General features: G+C 37.5%; 2 protein-coding genes across 6 annotated transcripts; one reads left to right on the top strand and one right to left on the bottom strand.

The window, feature by feature from the left end:
• The first annotated feature begins 682 nt into the window (after positions 1-682).
• Positions 683-6,403, top strand: LOC122826370 (protein mono-ADP-ribosyltransferase TIPARP-like). The gene is made up of 6 exons (XM_044108155.1): positions 683-862; positions 1,146-1,953; positions 2,036-2,204; positions 3,005-3,192; positions 3,844-4,113; positions 4,182-6,403. The coding sequence occupies exons 2-6, from the start codon at positions 1,166-1,168 to the stop codon at positions 4,618-4,620; spliced, it is 1,854 nt and encodes a 617-aa protein (XP_043964090.1). The 5' UTR covers positions 683-862; positions 1,146-1,165; the 3' UTR covers positions 4,621-6,403.
• tulp3 (TUB like protein 3) lies at positions 6,096-21,349 on the bottom strand. Of its 5 annotated transcripts, none has more exons than XM_044108158.1 (13): positions 21,244-21,293; positions 15,077-15,118; positions 14,090-14,148; positions 13,669-13,720; positions 10,553-10,715; positions 9,807-10,028; positions 8,602-8,735; positions 8,317-8,508; positions 8,119-8,231; positions 7,452-7,569; positions 7,260-7,358; positions 6,557-6,728; positions 6,096-6,470 (listed from the first exon to the last, which is right to left on the bottom strand). In XM_044108158.1, exons 4-13 carry the CDS (start codon positions 13,690-13,692, stop codon positions 6,337-6,339), a joined length of 1,371 nt encoding a protein of 456 aa, XP_043964093.1. In that variant the 5' UTR covers positions 13,693-13,720; positions 14,090-14,148; positions 15,077-15,118; positions 21,244-21,293; the 3' UTR covers positions 6,096-6,336. The 5 variants fall into 5 exon arrangements, with proteins under 5 accessions (XP_043964093.1, XP_043964094.1, XP_043964092.1 ...); XM_044108159.1 differs by lacking the exon at positions 21,244-21,293 and adding an exon at positions 16,894-16,918; XM_044108157.1 differs by lacking the exon at positions 14,090-14,148 and having other exon boundaries at positions 21,244-21,349.
• Between the last annotated feature and the right edge of the window lie 344 nt (positions 21,350-21,693).

Below are 21,693 nucleotides of genomic sequence, written 5' to 3'. Positions count from 1 at the left end.
GTCATTTACCTATTCTGTGTCCAAATTTGGATAAATAAAATTTTAAATAATTTTTTATTTTATTTTCAAAATAATAAAAATAATCAGATTTAAAAAAATTAATAAAAATGGGCCATTTTTAAAGAAATCATCCCAGGCAATAAACTAATTCTATGGCAGACATGCAATATGAAGGTAGGAGGCGCTGTTGCTTACATAAAAATCTCCTCTATAGAACAAGCTGAGATTATAAGAGTCTATATTTAATTACTTTTTGCCGGCAATTTTGTGTTTTTATTATGATTTCAACTCTAAAAATCTAACTCAAAATAAACTTAAGTGCCTTCCCAACAGTTTGATAACACATAAAGAAAAAACAACGTGTATTTCCATGTTTTACTTTATATTTTGAAACAAAAACAAACCCACTACTTGTTCTTCTGTTGTTGTTTTTTTATTAGTCGTACTAAAAAATTATATTACCAGAACGCGCAGATAATAATTTCTAATTTTCCACCTTTAAAACAGAGGGCGGATTTCTTTAATTGCCTGTCAAATTAATACAAATAGGGGGGGAAAAAACCCTGCACGTTTGAGGTAACAACTACAGTATAATTTATTGACAAATATCTCTTTAAGTATTTAAACATTGCATGTGCATTAGTTTCATATTATTTTGTAGACTTGTTTATTTTACGCCTTTTTTGTAATAAAGTTTTTCCATACTCGCCTGATTAGAATAAAGGTCGTCGTCATTAACCTTCTGGAAAGTTGCCTTCACTTTTCAACAATAAAAACTTCGGTCTTGAAATCGAGTTTTTTCTTCTTTTTTCTTTCTTACGCGTTGACTTCTCAATATTTCATCCACGACAAGGTACTAACGGTAGGTTAATTAATTATTACCGTGTTTGTATCCTATTTAGCTAGCTCCAGCGACAGCTCGTGCTACATTGTAGCCATTAGCTTAATTAGAAATTAGTTCAGCTCATACATTTATTTTGCTGATGCTACATTTGTATTATTTGAAGAGCTAACTTGTAGTCATTCACTGCAAAACAAGATAAAATGTGTTTTATATTTATCCAAGAACTCTCCCTAAATTATTCATCACATCTTTTAACTATTTCTACTGTTTATTCCAATTTGCCCAAAATGAATTTCTCCAGTGTCAAATAGGAAATCCAGGATGACTGATGTTTCAAGTGGGAGAAGAAAAAAAAGAAAGTTGGCACCCAAAGCCCCAAAGGGCCCATCTGAGAGTCCCAAAGTAATAATGCTCAATTCATCCGTTCTCCTTCTGGAAGTACCTGCAGATACCAACACCAGCCTCCCAGTGTGGGATGCCGTGAGATCCCTGAACGTTGGGGTCACCTGGACGGTCAAACCTTACGGCATCAGTATCAACGTAACACCTCTTACTGTGAAGCAGGAAGACATCACCGCTTCCTGTGAGAGAGAAAACACATCCAGCGTGGTGGAAAGCTCCAGCCTTCAGCTACAGATCCAGAACAGCTCCTGTGTGTTGCTGACCTTCTCCCACAACTCCCTGCCAACACTACCCCACACATATCAACCAAACCAGAGTCTTGTCAACCCGATTTCTGTGTCACTGCCTCTCATCATCACTCATTCTCCACAAGGATATCAGCCTGGCACCATTGCAACCATAAAGCTCCCACCTGCTGTCCAAGCACCTACAAGTGTTTCCGGTGACCTCGATGTTGAACCCAAGAAACCCAATCTCTCATCATTTCACACAAAGGTCTCCCATGACATCCTCATCTGTGACAACTTCCTACTGGGTACATGTGATGCAGGGGTAAAGTGTAAGTTGCACCACACACCTTACCCATTTCACTGGCAGCTGTGGTCTATAAAGACCCACCAATGGATCGACCTATCACCTCGCGCTCAGCTCTTACTAGAGAGGAGCTACTGTTGTGCGGAACAGAGCGATGTTACCCTCATAGACAAGTGAGTTTTAGTTCAATTACCAGGAGTTAAGACATCAATTTATGGATTATAATGAATGTGATTGTTTTGAATTTCCTTCTAGGCAATCATACTACATCCTGGACTTTGATACAATGGAGTTGGATGGTTTCTCAGAGTATGATGCAGTTAGGCGACTTACTAACTCGGAGAGTGTAGAAAAAAACCCTCACTTTCCAAGCAAGAGCAAAATCTACTGGTGTGAGGGCGTCAACTACAAAGAGTACAGTGCGGTAACTTTTGCTTTATTTGTTTCATTAATTCTCATTTGCTTTAAGTTTGCAGTGTATCAAAACCACATTTATACAGTTTACTTTCAAACTGTTAATGGCTGTCCAAAACAGCGGTGCATGAGGGAAACATTGAGCTGCCATTCATTTACCTCTGAAGTTGCAACTTGGATGTGGGAATGTCTCTTATTTTACAAGTTATGAGTAACTTGTAAAATAAACATGTATTTGTCACAGTTTGCTGTGTTGAAGTGACGATTTGTGGTATGATCAATATGAGGAACCCACTTTGGAAGATAAAATCCTCATTAAAGGAGCTACAGCATAAGGTTAGAAGAGAAGGACACTAACCACTCAAGTTAGAAGATCGGCTTCATGAAGATTATGACGTTAATTTCCACTCAGTATTTGTCTTTTTAAAGTCAGTTTGTCAAGATTTTGAATGCAATTTTATTCATTTTCAGAGGGATTTAAATTTGAAAGTCCTCAACAAGAAAATGAAAAGAAGCATACTTAAAAAAATTACACCAGGGGGTAGAGTATATCCAGAAAACTCAAACAGCCTAAAATAGAACCCTGACGGATGTAATGTTGTAATCCAAATAGAACTTAGAAATAGACAGACATGATTGGATCCTCTTAAGAGCAGAATCTTTAAAGCATAGCAACAGGTTTTTCTGCAGTAGATTTTCACCACTGACCTGCTCCAGTTTTGAGTTACAGCTATTTCAGCTACAGCTTAATTTCCCTGTCACTGTGTGAATTACTGAACTTGAAGTATGCTCATGTTCATCTCTTTCTAGGATTTGTCTGCCTTCCTCCTGAAAAAGATGAGTGAAAAGGAGCTAAAATGTTCCTTCAACATCGGTGAGCAGAAGTACGAGGTGGACTTCACCAGTATGACCCAGACCAGAATCAGCACTGGCTTCCAGAGACAAATTTGTTGCAGGCCTGCCTACCGTTCACCAGAGTCCATGTATCCTCACCTAAAGTTTGTATTTTGGATCCTTCCCCTTCCGTCTACTGCATCGTCTTTTTTCATAGACAAAGCATTACATTTGATTTAAAAATACTAGCAAAATACAAGCTAAAATGGAGATGAGTTTGGAAGTACTTTCTTATACTTGTCTTACTATATTTTACTGTTTCACAGATGTAAAAACAAACTATTGATGCAACAATTAGAGTTAAGAAGGAACCATAATTCTTCCTGCATACTTGCCATACATAAGTTTCCACTTAATTTTCCAAACACTAAATATTTCAGCACAAAATCTTTACAACCTTCTGCATGTTCCACAAATCCTAAAACACAATGCTTGGTTTCTGATTTGACAAAATGGCCTTCTTAAAACAAAGTTTTTTGATCGGTAATGCTATTGAGTTTAAGGGAAAGTGCTTTTTTGCATAGATCCAGATTGTCTATGATACGAAAAAGTATTAATTGTTCCCAAAAAGGAAATTAAGTGTAAAAAAAAAAAGAAAAAGTCTATTTACTGATCAAAACTGGTTAACAATCAGAGAATCCTGATCTCCTGGTGCTTAGCTCTGCTTGGCATTATGTCTATTTAAAAATTCCAGGAGCCGAAAGTAAGGAAATTTGACATATATTTATATTTTCTAAATCTCTTCTTGCTTTTAGGAGTGGAATCCAGTCTGACTTTGCTAATTGTGAGCCCTACGCTGCTGCGGCTAACTTCAGCATAGATCCTCTACAGGAGTTCAGCTCCTGGTACCCTCCAGTCTGGCTTCAGGGCTCAGAGGAGGATTACCGCCTGGTTGATGTTCCAGCCGGGACTCAGGCCTATCGGATCGTCAAAAAATTCTTCCACGAAAACCTGCCAGAGACCACGATGGACATCATCAGCATCCAGCAGATCCAGAACCTGCTGCACTGGGACAAGTACCAAAGGTACTGATCAAAACTGTACTCAGTTAACATTTAAATAAAAAAATGACAAACCTGCGTTGTCATCACAGGCAGAAAACACACATGCAGAAACACCACACCAAAGCCGAGGGACCTCTGGAGAGACATCTCTTCCACGGGACCACCAAGGTCGCCTCAGAGAGCATCTGCCTCCACGGGTTTGACCCCCGAGTGGCCGGCCTCAACGGACACTCTCACGGGTTTGGCTCTTACTTCGCTACCGACACGCTCATGTCCCACGAGTACACAGAAGCAAGCGAGTCCGATGAGGTTGGTTACATGTTTCTGGCAAAAGTCCTGGTGGGAAGAGTTTGCTTGGGAAAACATTACTACCGGCGACCACCCAACACCAAGGTCAGCCTCTACGATGCCTGCGTCGACAACAAGCAAAACCCTCAGATGTTTATAGTGTTTGACAGCTGCCAGTGCTACCCATACTACCTGATCAAGTACAAAAAGTTGTCTGAAGAGATTGATATTCATGACTGATGACAATTAAATCAGAAAGTCTCTCAGAAAGTGTTCATGGTAATATGCAGCATTTTGAAATGTTAGAAAATGTTCTGGTTAACATAAAATATACAGTTCTGCAATAAAGTTTTCACCAAAAAGGATTGACACAAAGCATCTTTAGAAACCTTTGATTTGTTTTTACAAGTTCTTTATTTTGTCTTCTTTAAAAGACCATACATCAGTGGAAATAAGCACTTTTGAGTTTCCTTTTCAAATTCTCCAGAATCAAATTGAAATGTTTATGAAAAGTTTTCAGTCAATAAAATTCTTTTTCACACATAATTAAATATAAAAACAGGAATTGAGCAATTGTTACATTTGTTTTGGTTCTAATAAAACCGTATATCTGACTGCGTTTGTCGAATATTTCAGACTGGAAAATGTTTCACTAAACTCACTTTGCAGGAACAGAGAAACATGATTGTAAATGTTTATGGAAATCTATGTTCTTCAACAGTTTATTGCACAATCCACCATTTAGAGAGTTTGGACAAAAGTGATTTTTGAAATATTCGTAACATATTTGTAACAAACTATCTAGCACATGAGGAGTGTAAGGGGTGAAGAGTTCCAGGCCATTTGAGACATTATTTCAGGAGAGAATAACACAATATAAACCTAACAATTTTTAAACAAAGAATTAAAGTTTGAACTTATTATGAAGTCTTCTGTGATCCATGATTAATTTTGTAAATATATGCTCAAATATAACTGTAAACCCCAATGATATTAGCTAAATTAGTCTTGACTAATTAGCCATTTAAAGTAAACTTAAAATTCTGCTGAGCAGAGCGGTCAAATATGAAGTCGAGATGTATGTTTATATTTGAGCCTGTATGTGTAGTTTCGATAATCTTTGTGGATTTGTGTGAAATTCTTACGTCTGCACATCTTATAGTTGAAAAAGAAATAAGTCAGGCACCTACACATGGCTGATTACCATGTAGAGAGAAATTATATATGGGCAGTAGAAATTTTCATTTAATTTCTGTTTGGCTTTTCTAATTAATACAAAATAAAAAAAATTCACAGTTTGTGCATCTGTTCACCAAAATAACAGCTCACCAGTGTTTTAACAGGAATAATAATTTTTTTTTGTCTTTATAGTCTATTCTGTTTGAAGGTGTAAATCAATCCCAAAAAAATCCAATTCATGTGTATTATATGTTTTAAAATGTGCAGTGTTGCATTTAGGTGTTTGTGACGCCAAAACTAACATTTCAGTCACAAAAATAAAACATCCATGCGTAAAAATGCACTTTAGACACAAGGGGCGGTAATAGGTGGTCATAATATTAATAATAATGTTTGAATTTGTAAACAATATAAAGGCAAACTAAAAATAACTGACCACTCTTCTATTTAGGGGATTAAACTTTGCGCCTACAGATGGCGCCAAAGGAAAAAGGATTAAATAAAGTAAAACAGAACCAGAAACGACAGAAAACAAATCAGTTCATATATCTTTACATGAGTTATAAGCATGACATCAGCTCTTCTTGTACATGGTGTCCCATAAGATGGAATGAGTTTTCTCTTGTAGCCTGTACATTTTTTACATATTAACAGCAGCTGAACATAGATGGTTCAAATCATATGAAACTACCCGTGTAAAGCTGTTTTACAGCATGAAAAACAAAAAGAAAGATGAGTGAAACACGGCAGGTGGTTTGCTTGCAGGACACTCTCCCATTACTCACAGGCCAGCTTATTGTCAAAGCTCGACAGACCAATGGCAAAAGCTTGAAGAGCACACATGGGATAGTTGTAGTCAAGGGTGAAGATATCTTCGGCAACTCTTCCAAACTGCATAATGATGTAGTCAGCTGTGATTAGAGGAAACAACGTGTTCAGTCGACAGTCACAAAAAAACCACTCAACAGCGATGTCACGTATTGAAGTAAACACTCACGGTCGTTGTCGTGTACTATCTGAAAGTTTTTCACTGAAGCTTGTGTTACGCGACCGTGGAAGTTCAGTACATAAGACTGGGTGTCTTCGTTCCAAACGGGGGCCTTGTTGTGCAACTCAATCAGGTTTTCCATCACGTTGGTCTGCCACCTGTTCACTAGGCTCTCTTGTTCCTGCCACACAAACACAAACATGCTAATGCTAACTTCTGAGCCTTAGAAAATATACAGACCCCTCACTATCACACATTTATAAATAAGATCCTGTGCAACAATTTGCCTTTAGAAGACATTCAATCAGCAAATTGTTCTAGAATTGCACCGTTCATGGTTGCAGCATAGTGGGAACGTAACAGAACTCCTTTAGGTGGTTCATTCTGATCTGTTCCTTTTGGTTGAGGCTTTAATGGACGGTTATTTCCTCAGTTTCAGATGCTGGATGGAAGAATTGTTGCTCTCACTTTTTTTTACTTTCAGACAGTTGTCATAATGCATTTCCATGGTAACAACTGTTTTTAAAAGTGGGAGCAGCTGATTCACATCTTAAAAGCAGGTTTACTTTATAAAACAACATCCTCAATTCAGTATGTATGACACAACAGCAAATTTAGTAAGATACTTTAGGCGGTCGTCCACCTAAAGTATCCAACACTCCAGAGTTCAGAGGAAATACTTTTGCATAAATCTTTTTTCTGTTGGACTCACATTTTGAGGCCTTACAGGGATCCGCTCATGGTTCATGTTCATCCCTGGAAGGACAACAGTCATTTTACGTGGCCCCTTGAATCCCAGCAGGTTGGTATCCTGACACAAAAAAAGATTGCAAAAAGAATGTGATAATTTCACCATAAAGGACAAGACGCTCAGCAGCACCTTGGTGTTTTGCCACTGGCTCACATAGCAGACTGCAGCCAGCTCCTGTCGTGTGTTGCTTTCTTCCAGCAGCATCCCGAGGTTTTTGCCGGGATTGATGCCGCTGTCATACACTGTGAATTTAGTACCCGTGTAGTTGGACCTGATTAAAGAGAAAACACACGCATATATATGCAACTTCTATGAATAGTTTGCAGGTTTACTTCTTATATTTTAAAATTTTTATGTAATCATTGTCTTCATGTTCCGGTCTCATCCTCCCTCATTCATTTTACTGTTTAGACTTTCCCTACTTCTCCTTCTATGTTACAGTTTTTTCATCACACTAGTTTCAGATCAATACTAAAAGCAGTTGCATGTGACGTAACACTTTTATCGTATCAATCCGCAAAACATTTTCTATTATAAGTGTCATCATCAAAATGTTTTTGCCAAATGTGTTCTTTTAGGTCAGCAGTGGAGAGAACAAACCTGAACAGGATGATTCCCAAATTTTTTAGACATTTGTTTGAAATTCATTCACTCTTAATTCCAAATCAATAAGCAGCATCTTAGAATTAAATGAACTAAAAAAAAACACACATACCTGACTTTTATCAATCTACATCTATTTGGTCATCTGAGAAACAATTTATAATGTTTAAAACTATATACTCTATTTGTAAAAACTAAGAAAAAGCATTTGGCTCACCTCAGTTTGCCGATGAAGCTCTCTCCGTCTCGAGACAGATCTGTGGCATCCACTGAAATCAAGTAGTTGGATGTTTTGCTCTTCTTTCTCTTTCGTCCTGCCAACAAAAACACCTGCAGAGACAAAGATATTGTAAGATTAAAAATAGGGACCCTACTTCAAGAGTAACAGAAATAAGTTAACTTGTCTGGCTTTCACCTTTCTATCTTCGTCTCGCTCCAGGTGCATATAGTAGGTGGGGTAGAGGCCGCGGTCCATGCCCTTCTTGTCCCGAGTAATCCTGCATTTAAAGGTGACGCCACGAGGAGCCGGCAGCAGCACAAACTCCTCCAGGTTGGCTGCATCTGCAAGGACGCTTTCTGCAGAAAGTATTCCGGGGATTACTGCCTCCTGGGATGAAAAGAGAGGAATGCAGCACTTAAATTTCCTGGAATTATTTGCATCAGACGGTAAGAGAGTGGTATAAGTTGGTGAAAAATTCACAGGAATGTTTTTGCCACTGGAAGCCGACGCGGGTCTGAGTGCGTCGGCGTTGGAGAACAGAGAACCCGTCCGTTCCTCATTTGCCTCGTCTCCGTGCTCACTGGCTTCATCAAAGTTCATGCTTCCACACAGACCTGTTGAACGACATGAGGGAAAAAGCATCAGCACAGATCGGTAAAACGGGAATTCCTATTAGGAAACTTTTTCACCCAAGACATGAAGGCAGAAAATGTGGTGGAAATCCTCCAGCACAAGATTTCTTTTTAAATAAATCTCTGGAGAGGATTAAAGAAGACGGTCCGTTCTGCTCTTCGATATATAAAAAATATTTCTATGTATTATGCAACACTTGGGAAATTACTGACTCTTGTTTCTCTGGAATGATCTACTGGGCATTTCTTCTTCCACAGAGAGATCGCTGGCTGCTCTTCTATGCAAAAAAAATAAATCTAAAAATTCAAGTAATTACTGAATCATTTCAAATCAGAAACAGGATGAATATGACTCAGCTCTTCTTACTCTGCAAATGCCAGAGTTTTTTGTTATGAGGCTTAACACTGGGAGCCAGGCAGTCATGCAGATGTAAAATGATTCCAGCAGACGGAAGGCCTGAGGCATCTGTCTGCACAGTAATAATTGGATTTACCAGCCAAGACATAGCTCTTGGCTGCTGCTAGACCCAACTTTAATTCACTGCCAGAAAGAAGTGGTGGTCCACTGGTGCTAAAGCATCTCAGGAAAGGACAGAAATTATAATACAGACAGATATAGTACTTGTAGTTCAGCGAATATTCTAACTTGCTGTAGCATTTAAAAGTGATAAAGAAGTTAGCTCAATTCAGTTCAAAAATACCTTATTTATCCCAAAGGGAAATTAAATGTCATAATTTATATCATCAAAGAAGCTACAAAGAATCTTTGTGGATTTGTGCTGGAAGGGTCTGCAGTAGCAGTCTGACTTCCAACAAATTTAAAGAATCCTCTGACTTAAGACTGCTGCTGTATGACACTCTCATGGCAGAGAAGCAATGGAGTCTGGGATATGATCTGATTACTGGAAGACCTGGTTCAACGATCAATACTAAACACTGGCAATGAGTTGAGATTAAAACATTATACACATTGAGCAAACAACGCAAAAAAATATAATAGTTGAAATCTTTTAAAAAAAGCAACCAACCAAACCCTTTTGGCACCAAGCTGACCTTCTTTCTGTAGCAGCTGGTGGATGTCTGTCTTGGGCTCCAGCAGAGTGGCGGTGTCGCCGTCTTGTTCCGCTTCTTCGGCTGCAGGACTCTGCTGCTGTGACGGAGGCGGAGACTGATGGCGGGGCTGCGGCGACGAGGGCTTGCTCACTGACTGAACTTGGATTTTCGTTCCCAGATCGCCGGCTTCTGATCCCAGGAAAGATGCCGGTCCATCAATACCTACAACAGGGGAAAGTTATTATTATTCTGTTATCTTTACATTGAAAGACTCTATTCTCTGTTTATAGAGAATAGACAGACACTCTATTCCCTGTTTTCCATTAATCATCGATTAATGGAAGCTAGCATTAATCAATGATTAAAAGATAACTTTTCACTGGACTTATTGATGAATGACAAGATTATTTTGTAATTCTTTCATTTTATATTGGATTTAAGGAAACTGCAGGAATTATTTTCTTTTAACATTGGGAATATGCATTTGTTGAATTGCAATAAAACTAACAAAATTGAGTTTGGAATGTGTTGTAGTCCTTAGGAAAACATTATCTGAATCATCAAGTCGGTGCATGTAAATATAAAATGGAAGCTCCCATTACTTTATGTACTTAATGATTAAATACATAGCTTGAAAGATGTTTTTTATGTAACTTATGCTGCTTTTTATTTCAGAAACATTCTTATGCGACACTGACCACACAGAAACATGTTATTTAAGAGGCTCCTGCTTTTGATCCTCTCACCATCAAGAATGACTTCGTTGCTGATGCTGAGCTGAGACTCCACCAGCGGGTCCTGCTCATCACAGTGACGCGTCCTGTTGCGGCGGGGCCGCGTCTCCGTGTTGGGCTGGACCATCATGGGCTCCTGACGTTTCCGCCGCTGCTTCTGCTCTAGCAGCGCCCGCTGTGAACGCAAGGCATCATGGAACCTCAGGCTTTCAGATAACATTCAGCATGACCTTATTACTTCTAATTATTCAATGTTTGATGTGAAGAGGTTGAATGCAGTTGTGGTGGAAAACATTACATAGTGGAAGGTAATTACATCAACATGCATGATGAGATGCAACCTGTGTCTCCCAGTAAATGCTGCAAATAGCCTGCCTAATAAAAAAATAAAAAATGCTCTGCATTGCACCTGCTACTTGACTGTGATGGAAAATAGAGATATTAAATGCAGTGTGCTCCTGAAAACTCCTTGTGGTTCTGATGTACATACAGAACCTCTGCTCTCCTAACCCAACTGTGATCAGAGCAGCCAATGGGATTACGCAAGCAGATTAATTAGTGTGCCAAACGCACAGCAACACATCCTGCTGAGTGATGCTGTTCAGTGAGCTGGGCGACACCAGGAAGCCTTGCGTCAGATTTGGCAAACCAAAAACGGGGCTTTCATAATTCATCAGTCAAAAACTAGACAACATCTGTTTTACCGTTTTTCCTTTTAGTGAAGTAGAAAAGCATCAGTTACACACCTCAAGAGAAAAGTTGTACACACTGACACCCCAGACCTTCAATGTGAGGAAATTTATTAGGGTAAAAAAATAAAATAATATTTAATAATAAAATTTAATTCAGAATAAATCTACAGAAGCATTTCATTATTTTTGTACAGATTTATAAAAATGATATTTTTTTTCAGCCACTGGCCACTATAGGCTGAAGGATTCAAGTTTATTTTGAGACTACAGACAATTCAATAGGATTTTAAAGGAAGTAAAAAGAAACTGCCAAATTTCACTACCAAAATATTGGAATTACCAATATTTCCTAAATACATTTTACACACCAGGTACCAACAAAGTTGTTCATAAAGGTTTGTGATGTTTTGTTACTTTAGCACAGTTACATTTAAAAAGTTTTTAAACATGTGGAAGATCTTACCTCCTCATAAGATCCTCTTACTACAGAAAATGTCAAGGGTTCTACATTTTATTTAGGAAATCAATATGAAAATAAATCTCAAAAGACTATTATTATAAATCATTCTGTAACTGTGCTTTACTGTTGTTATTCAACAAAGCGTTTTAAAGAAGCAATCAAGACTCTGTAGTTTATTTTGCCATTCTGGAGCTATTTTGAACTAATCCATTGTGAGGTTCAATTCTTTTGTTATGACTGAGAACCGGGTATTTACAGATCAGGAAGTGAATTAAGGCGTTTACAGTCCTCCCTGTGCAAATCAAAACATCAGGAAAATTAAAACACTGGACGGAGTTTAAAGCAGATACTGAGCATGATTTTAGGTGTTTTTTTTCCTTTTAGGTCCAATTCAAGGAACACACCCATCTAAAAGAGGAGACTGTTCAAAACCCCACAATGAAACACTAAAGTAATGCTGGTAAAAGGACTGCCTGCAAAGCGCAGCCTTCTCCTGTTTGACACAGATAAGCTAAAACAAAGATCAAATGTACAAACCTGTTCCATTGTGCCAAAATTATTGATCCTTTAGAGCAAAAAATGATTTTTTCCAGAAGGCCAGACAATAAATGAAGGAGACCAGATGAATGCTGGCTTTTCTTTATCTCCTTTTCTGAAGCTCACAATCAAAAAGTTGATGGCCTCGTCCGCATGACGTGCTCCTCTGACAGAAAAGGCCTATCTCACTATGACAAGCAGCAGAGTGTGTCTGTGCGGTCACCGTTGCTAACTGAATGAGCGGTCATTAGCGTTGGAAGGAGGGGACAGATAAAGGGGGCTCCGAGTGAAAAATGCTTTCTCAGTTTTGTCTATATGAAAATACATTCAGGACTTTTTCACATAACATGTATCTTTTTTTTTTCTTTTTTACATATTATTCATTTATCATAATTTTCATGTATTCACATTTAAGCAAAGCAGTGCATATGTCTCCTTATACAAGTCTGATAAGAACAGAGAAGTCTCCAAATGCCTCTTTGCCATGTTAAATAAAATTCCTGAACTGTAACTTTACAGTTTGGTTTGTTATGAAGACTTTTGCAGTGGCTCAGAAAGGAAAGAAGAAAAAAGGAATGGCTATATTTGTACGAAATGTTTGTGAAGGGACACAATGCATTGCCAGGAATGAGGAAGCATTAAAAGTTTAAAGAAACAGTGAAATATCTCAAAGTAAGAAATTGATTGTAAAGCATGATAATATGGCATCGAAAAACACAAGAAGGCAATCTCTGCCAATTGAAAACGTTGTTCTAAAGGGAACGTGCCAAGGATGAATCCAATCATTTTCCACACAGTAAAGAACTGAGTGAACTCTCTTAATATTCCCATTATCCCTAAATATGTAGGAAAAGGTTTTGTGATATTTGTGAGACTAAAGAAAATCTTTCCTTACCCACCAAAAGCCGTGATTTTATCTAAAACATTTCTGGCCAAACACCTGACACAGAAAACATTCCTTCAAAAGAAGAAGCTGACAGACAGCGGATAGGCTGCCACTAGTAATGCCACAGTGAGCAGAAAGCTCTGGTGGAGTTAGTCTGTGGGCAATAAAGTGTTTCAGGTGGGAAATGTGTCACTTTTTATTTGCCCTTTGTAACTACAGCATTTCTGCTGATGTTTAGGTAATGCATAAAACTGTAAATCAGTTATCCTGGTGAGACAGTCGTTTGAGAAATGAGAGCTCTGAACAAACCTCTTCACATCAGAAGAGGTTTGTTCTGATGTGCACAGCTTTGGGAGTCACAATGCTGGTCAGAACCAGATCAGAAATCACAACCTCAACCTGAATGCAGCCAGAATCTGTTTTTCTACTCAGCTGGAATCACAACCACAATCAACCCGACATACAATATGAGTTATAATGCAAGAAAACAACAAACAGAAATCATGTGACTGATCAATCGTTGTTATTTTATGAAGAAAATTCCAGTTCCCACCTGTCTTTCCAGCTTCTGTTGCATTAAACTGCTGCCGTCATCTTCAATGCCACTGCAGAAGAAAAGCAAACATGAATGATTTACACATTTCTCTACAGAAATAAAATGAATGTAATGTCTTACTTCAGCAGCTTTTTTGCAAAGTAAGACCCACTCTTATTAAGGATTAATTACAATTACTGAGCAGAGAGACATTTATCATGTTCTGAAAAATCTAATCATGAAAAGAGGAATCTGTATGAAGAGAAAGTGAGGACGACCTGCAGTGTAGGAGCTGGTGTGCGTTTACATTCAGCACCTTTCTAAAGGGACATGTTGCTAAGCTACAGTGGTGAGAGAGCAGAACAATAGTAGAAGTCACTATTGTCAACCCCAACTCTAAGACCTAAACAGACCCAAATCAAAACTCAGTCAAACTCACAAGAGTGATTCACAAATCAGGCTGATGTCCTATGACGCTCATTTCTCTTTCATCTGTTCCTGTTGAGTAAATCTTTAAATATCACACGTTCTAGTGGAGTGAAATGAAACAATTTTTGTCATTTTCATATAATTTCTCCAGCTGCAGATTTCAGCTGATGACTCACATCACAGAAGGGCTCTGGATGGCCATTTCTGAACACACAAAACAGACATGAGTGCTTTGATAGGGCTGTCTCCCTCAGCACAATGTGGAGCTTACTAGTCAGCACAGGCATGACTCATACAGTCCTTATGCTGCCCTTTGCCAAAATTGATCATCTTGCACAAGTGAGTGCCATGTACTGACTAATAAATCCCTGAGTGTTGTTACTGGTAAGCAGATGGGTCACCTGGGAGGTCCATCCGGCATCTGAGACGGAGGGAAGGGAGTGGAGACTGATAGTAGTTCTTAATTACACATATGAGAATACTACTTAAAGGGAAGGAGTTGGGATTAAGACCTGCAAGTAGACAAAGTAGTGAGATGTTGGCCAACTCATTAGCAAGTCATTACGACTGTCTGCGAAACTTGTTTCCTGTTGTAAAAACGAGTTTTAACAAACTTCTGGGTTCCAAATGTGTAATTAGATATCACTGACGAGCATTTTAAGTTGTTTCTAATATTATAATTTTTCAGCTTTTGACCTACAAAACAGTAGAAGTGTCACGTAATAATAATTACTAAAGGTTTAGATTTGAAAAACACAGTTTTCACAACAAATTTAATTGCTCAATCTATTTATGCCAACTGATTTTATCTCGTCCAACAATTATGGAAAAACATTATTTGGAGCCATTTCTCAAGTTTTTTTGATTTCTGGAAAGAACCAAAAAAGTTTAGCAATGTCTGCTCTGGATATCCATAATCCTAATTTCTTGTTTCATACTGAAAGCTGTTAAAGATGAAGGCTTGTTTTAAAAATTTGCCATGTGGATTGTGGTTTACCTTGATGTCAAGTTGGAAGAGAAGCTGGTAGAGCTGGAAGGTCTTCAGCAAAAAAGGAAGAGAAGATTATGCGGAGAGAAAAATACACAAGTCAGTTCAACAACACAGTAAAAAACCTATTCTAGAAAAGTGAATAAAAGGCCAAATTCACAAAGTAATTGGCATTAAATGAGTCTAACTCTCCTAAAGGACACTGCCTGGCAAACATTTAAATATGTTATGCATATAATTAGAGGAAAATATTCTATGAGCATATTTATATCTGTCAGCCAGAGCAAAGAACATTCCATTTTGAAAGACTAGAACTGTTTGTGATAATCTGTGAAATCGATACGTCTGCTAAAACTAGTCATTCTGATGAAGGAGCAAAGGGGAAAAGGGAAAGGAGATAATGGCTAAATACACAAAACAGTAAATATCATACGTTTTATCTTTAAGTCAATCATTTAAAGGCATACATCCTTTCACTGTTTTACACTTAAAAAAAAATATTAATTTAGAAATGTCTCTCCAAAAGGGATTCCAAAAAGGCCAAGAAGCACAACCTTCCTCAGCATTTTTTTTTTTTATTACAAGTTAATCTGGTTGACATTGAGTAAGAATCTCTTATCCATACAAAGCCAGACGGAGCCTCATCAGCGCAGGAAGTGATCAATGTTTCATTAGTCTCTCACAGCTTGGGTGACAGGAGAAGGACAAGCAACTCTTGTACCTTCATCATGTGTCAGAGCACGGTAACCATGGAGATCGGTAAAACAGTAAAAGTGACTCAAGATTTTCTGCAAACAAGGCCTAAGACTCAGCAACTAGTTTTATATAAAAATAGTTAAATGTAAATATAGCTATATATATATATATATATATATATATATATATATATATATATATATATATATATATATATAGATACATATCTATATATCTGGATATATATCTATATCTATATATCTAGATATAGATAGATAGATAGATAGATAGATAGATAGATAGATAGATAGATAGATAGATAGATAGATAGATAGATAGATAGATAGATAGATAGATAGATAGATAGATAGATAGATAGATAGATAGATAGATAGATAGATAGATAGATAGATAGATAGATAGATAGATAGATAGGAAGTGGTGGAGTGGTGGTGGAGGGGCAGATAAACATGATGCTAAATTAATAAATTTATGAATAATACATGAAAAGCAAAGTAGTTTAATACAAGCAGTCTAAATTGCTGTGAACAAAGATGTGTTACATTAATAATGAATTAGTTCAATAATCAGAGTTTTACATGGTATAACTGGAACAAGAGCTAATCGTTGCTGCATTACTAGCATCCACCATTTTTTGAGGACACATCTAAAGGTCACTGAGGATGTTGTTAGTTACATGCCTGTTCAAATCAGCCGGCCAACAGCACACACACACGCGCGCACACACACACACACACACACCGACGACTGGAAAGACACAAATTACCAACTCTAGTTACAACAAGCACAGTCACAAGCTGATGCTTTGAATAAGTAACAACATGGTGGCAGAAACATGAGCAACAAGTACCAGAGCGAACTGCAAGGCGCTCTGACCACCTGCCAGCTGATTGGTCAGGAAGATAAGGCAACACATGGACAAAACAACGCTTTAGCTCTGCTAAACGCTACTTTGTATTCTAGTCATCTGTTGCAAAAGACAGAAAACACATTAGTTGGACAGGAGAGTGGTTAGAATGTAACTTCTACCACATCTCTATAGAAACAGAAATTTCAAATGGAAAACAAAGCTAAGAGTCATTCTTTTATCTGTCGGTTTGAGCAGCTACCTGTACGACCAGCGGCTGTAGACTGGATGAGATCCTTCAGTCTTTATAGACTCCATGCTTGCAAATGTCTGAATGCTAATCCAGGTTTTTTTTTCCAATGGTGAAGAAACTTTCCCTCAAACTTGTGGTTAAACTTTCTGCTCTGCCCAATCCACATACACACCCATACACACACACACACACTCGACCTCCACGCTCCGAGATCTCTGGCAGATAATACAAAGAAACGGCAGCTCTGCTATCTTCCACCCATGGGAGTGACAGTTACCCGGCACTAAGGTACACTGAGGTTGTGAGGCTTGTGTCGTTACCATGGCTTCACACTTCAGACAATGCACAAGAAGCCAAGACGGAATTTGTACGGAAGTGGCAACACTAAATGTCAATATACTGAAAAAAAAGCAACTTAAAAGACAGAAAGTGCCTCAGCAAAATTCTTTCAAGTATTGATGCCTATAAAAAGATAAAAACATAAAGCAGCTTATAATTGTGAAGAGAAAGGAAAAGTATATATATATATATTCTAGAGCAACTGTCAAACCATAGATTCTGATTCCGTCTGGCATCTTTTAAAAATGTTATGTTTGAAAGTCGGGCTGGAACAATTAATCGCATGAATCATGATTGATTGATTACTGAAATAATCGTCAACAAATTTAGTAATTAAATAATCATTAACTGGATTACAAAAACTCTGAAAACATGTAATTTGCTTAAACATGACCAACCCAGACTAAAGGAATGCTAAATTATTGCATTTTAGGAAGCAAAACATTTATTTTCTTATTTCAATAAGGAATTGAAATTAGCATTTTTAATCCTTTATAAAATAAGCTTTGGTGATTTAACAAAAAATCTGCAGAAACTGGCAATCTTTTATCCTGTCAATCATCAGAATAAATCAATTAACTGCAGAACTATTTAAAAGTTGTGGCACTTTAAAACTACAAATGTCTCCAAAAAATGTTTCCCCTTTCAACATTTTTACAGCCCAACTGCCTGCAGAAGGTTTTCCGGTCTGTCATTGTGACCCTGGAGAAGTGCATGCATGGTTTTTAAAGGGAACCCAACTAATAGATTCCCCTTTTCTAAAAAACATAATGTATAACCAAAATCTAGTTGCTAGGAAACCAGCATCTCCCTATTTTGACACCTATTTACCAAAGTAAGAAAATGGGAGTATGTTATGCGTGTTTGTCTAAAACTGTATATAATTCCAGTGACGATAAGCGTGGGACTCTTTCACCAGAGGGAGCAATTACTAAGCTCCAAACAAACGATGGAAAGAAGCTGCAAGAGTTGATAATAATACCGGTACCACAGAAACCCCGAAGCATCACCTTCCACCACCGACTCTCCAGCAACGATCCTTTGCTGTGTTTCAGCGAAACCCACGAAATGTAAGCTACTGATTACCGATGGCGCTCTTTGCAAAGTCCTTCCTGGAATAGTGACTCACCACGGCAGGGAACCAAAAATGTTTAACAAAATTTACATAGTTCTCCAGGAGTATGCATAAGAAAATACCACAAATTTTACACAACTCTCCAGGCATTTGGGAAAGAGCTTCGTCGGGTTAATTGTGTGTGGGGTTTGCATAAATAAACCACTCGACCACAAGTCATAGTTCCAGCAGCCGAGGTACACCACTGTCCGAGTTCAGATATTTCAAAATGATTTACACAGTAGTGCAGTTTAAATTTTGAGGACAAATGGAATAAACTGCTCAGGATTCAATGCAGAGGCCTTTTTCCTTCAGGTTTTTTTTCTTAAACTGCAGTCTAACCAACAACACCAACAAACTACACCAACCTTCCACTTTCATCTCTTGGCTGATGCAAGCAGTTCCTGCAACACTGCATAAGCATGCTTTTATGAAAACTGTCGCTCTTTAAACAGCTCATACCAGCATGCACAGCGTGGGATCTGTTACAGCAGAAAATCTGCCAGGTTTCTCAGCATTCAGCAGCTTAAATGTAAGATTGTAAGATTCAGAGACAAATATTTCACACTGAATATCAGAGAAGCATCAATGGCGCGTTTGTTTTCGAGACTCTACGACTGGTTTGCAAGACTTGGAATGAATAGCAACATCCATTCACTTCTGGAAATACTGAAGTGACAATTTGTGAATTATCACACAAGCTGACTAGTTTGGGTGAGTCCACAGAGCAGTGAGCGAACTAGCTGGTACTCTGATGAGAGATGTGTTTATTTCCGTTATGATGACAAAAAGCAACACCAAAGAAACACAACAAAAAACAGAAAAAAAATATCCAAGAAGGTAGAATCTGTATATCAGGCATATAGCAAAAGTATTCCTGAAGAGATTAAATCACAAACTTGCTTGAATCCTCAACTGGACTGGCACTGCAACAGGAAACAATTTGAAGTTACTTTGATTTCTATCAGGAAAACAAAAGATGTGAGACTTGTTCTCCACAGCTTTAATTGCATACAGCTCTCAAAACAAAACAGAGATCTCACCACAAACTTTCTAACTCATCCTTTCCTTCAATTTGATCAGGTTCATATTAGAACTGTACAATCATTTCAATCAAAATCATCACAGTATCAATCTGTGCATTATCATCACAACTGCAAAGGAGTCCTTGGATGCGATATTGATTAGATAAAATTACAATTTCAGATGCCTTGCATTCAAACTTGTCTAGCCAATAATATATTTAGCCAGTTGAATGAACTTTCAATGACCTTTATGCCCACATCTGATAGACATCAGTAACAGAGATGCCAAAAACTCAGCAAGAGTTTGTGGACATCGAAACAATAGAAAGGAAAGGGAGGAGGGACAAAAAAGTGGCTTAAATGTAAACAATGATATCAATGCAGTGTTTAGCAATCATATTGTGCAGCCTAATTTATCCTGATTAAATCATTTTAATATCAACCACACAAACTCCTAAATAATACATACACAAAGCCATTTGTAAGCTCCATAAAAATGTTCCATTTGTTATTATACTTAGTAAGTAAAGGTTGCAATAGTAACCTTTTCCTTTGAGGCTTCACTTTGTTTTTTCCATTTCAGTGCCATTTTCAATACCCAGCTTTTATAAAATTTCCTTTTACTTATTTTGTCATGTAAGACGTGATATTTTAAACATATATCTCAGACTCTAAATAAGTGAGGCACAAAGTAATGGGATTAATATTTCAGCAATTTTTAACATACCGGTATAGGACTGTAAAGTAAAACTCTCTGCCCTCTCTACATTTTTCACTGTAGAGAGGGCAGGGAAATATACATAAATAATATGTAAAACAATTTGGTTATCGGTCATAACAGCAAGAATAACATCTAACATGGATATCAGTCCTAATTTTAAAATCAGTGCATTCCTACTATAAACTGTACAGGTTGGTTGGTTTATTTTACAAACGTAACAGTTTCTTGTTACTTGATATTTTGGGAGGGACATTTGTAATTCTCATTATTTAAAAAAATATATTAGTAGCTTATCAAAAACGGTTGTTTGCACAATGCAAAAAATGTAAAAAGCAATTTTATTCTAATTTCACATTTTTCCTTGAACATGTGTGTAACACATTTTTGTTCTTAGATATACTCTCCTTGACCTAGATAATAATTTGTGAATTTAACAGCTTACTGTTGTTTACAACAAAGAAAAACCCTTCTGTACTCATAGGCATGTTCAGGCATGACGAGATTCTTTTCTCTCGAAATCAAAGCTACAGAACTTTGAGGATGTTTTCACATCATCTCTTGTAAAATGCATTTACACGCAGTAGGTAATCAGAAAGTGACTGAAATATAAAGCTGTGAATCAAAATTTCTTCCCAAGAATAAAAAATATATCCACTCTTTGGTTTAAACAAACTAGTAGCAGCATTCTTGCTTTTTACTTTTGTCAAGTAATTCAACAATCAAAACACAATGTACAGTAGAGTATGTCCCACAATGTTTGGACTTTTTATAGTTCTTCCTTCATTTTGTACCTTAACGAGGTCTTTTTTGTCAATAATGCTATAGGAGCGATTTTACGGGTAAATACTCACTCGGCAAAAATATCCCTCTATTGACTACAACTATTGATTAAAATAAGATATATTCACACAGAAAAAAAACGCGACTGTCTTAAAAAGCCAGTGGCAGGATGTTAGATATTGCTGGTTACCGTTACAAGCTAACGTTAGCTGTTTCTGTCTCCACTAAACGCTGTGCTGTTTATGGAAAAGTTGAAGGCGACTATTAAGTTTTTTGTGCCAATACAAATATGTTACCAAGACTCGGATTCAGATCTTACATTTGAAAATACAAAAGGCCTCCGAACACAATCCGAAAGCAACATTATGAATTCTGCTCACCTTATACTGTAGTAACTCATGTTTGAGCACTGTTGCTAAGGGAAGACCATCCGGAGAGACTGCACTTTTTCTTGGACGCTGTTGTCGAGAACACTGTTACCCTGTCCTTAGTTACCGACCATATCAAGAACCTGCCTTCTTATTGGTTCGCGCTTTCTTTAGGTGGGATTTAATTGGTTGACATTCTGAAGAGGGGCGCAACGTCACGCCTGGTTTCTTATTTTGATTTTATTATGAAATATTCGCCAGACAAGTCAAAGGTGAGTCACGAACTCAAAAGAGAAGATATCTCCTAAGGAAATGATCATTTTAACGGGTTGGGTTGTTGGAGGAACAAGTGAAGTTTTAAAAACTTTATCTCTGAAATTTTTACAAAATCGTTAGACTACAAGCATACATTACAATAACCAAATAACAGTAACTTTAATGATTTGGGATCATTCAAAAATA

This window comes from Gambusia affinis, linkage group LG23 (genome assembly GCF_019740435.1).
Source record: "Gambusia affinis linkage group LG23, SWU_Gaff_1.0, whole genome shotgun sequence".
Classification (NCBI taxonomy): domain Eukaryota; kingdom Metazoa; phylum Chordata; class Actinopteri; order Cyprinodontiformes; family Poeciliidae; genus Gambusia; species Gambusia affinis.
The sequence above is the reverse complement of the archived record's forward strand: the minus strand, read 5'-3'. Positions and strand labels throughout refer to the sequence as shown.

Coding starts and splice junctions, on each gene's coding strand:
- LOC122826370 (XM_044108155.1), top strand. CDS start 1,166: ATGACTGATGTTTCAAGTGGGAGAAGAAAAAAAAGAAAGTTGGCACCC. Junction 1,954..2,035: donor GATGTTACCCTCATAGACAA/GTGAGTTTTAGT, acceptor ATTTCCTTCTAG/GCAATCATACTACATCCTGG. Junction 3,193..3,843: donor TCCATGTATCCTCACCTAAA/GTTTGTATTTTG, acceptor TCTTGCTTTTAG/GAGTGGAATCCAGTCTGACT.
- tulp3 (XM_044108156.1), bottom strand. CDS start 16,949: ATGGAGTCTATAAAGACTGAAGGATCTCATCCAGTCTACAGCCGCTGG. Junction 15,119..16,893: donor TACAGCCGCTGGTCGTACAG/GTAGCTGCTCAA, acceptor TTTTTGCTGAAG/ACCTTCCAGCTCTACCAGCT. Junction 10,029..10,552: donor CAACGAAGTCATTCTTGATG/GTGAGAGGATCA, acceptor CCCCTGTTGTAG/GTATTGATGGACCGGCATCT.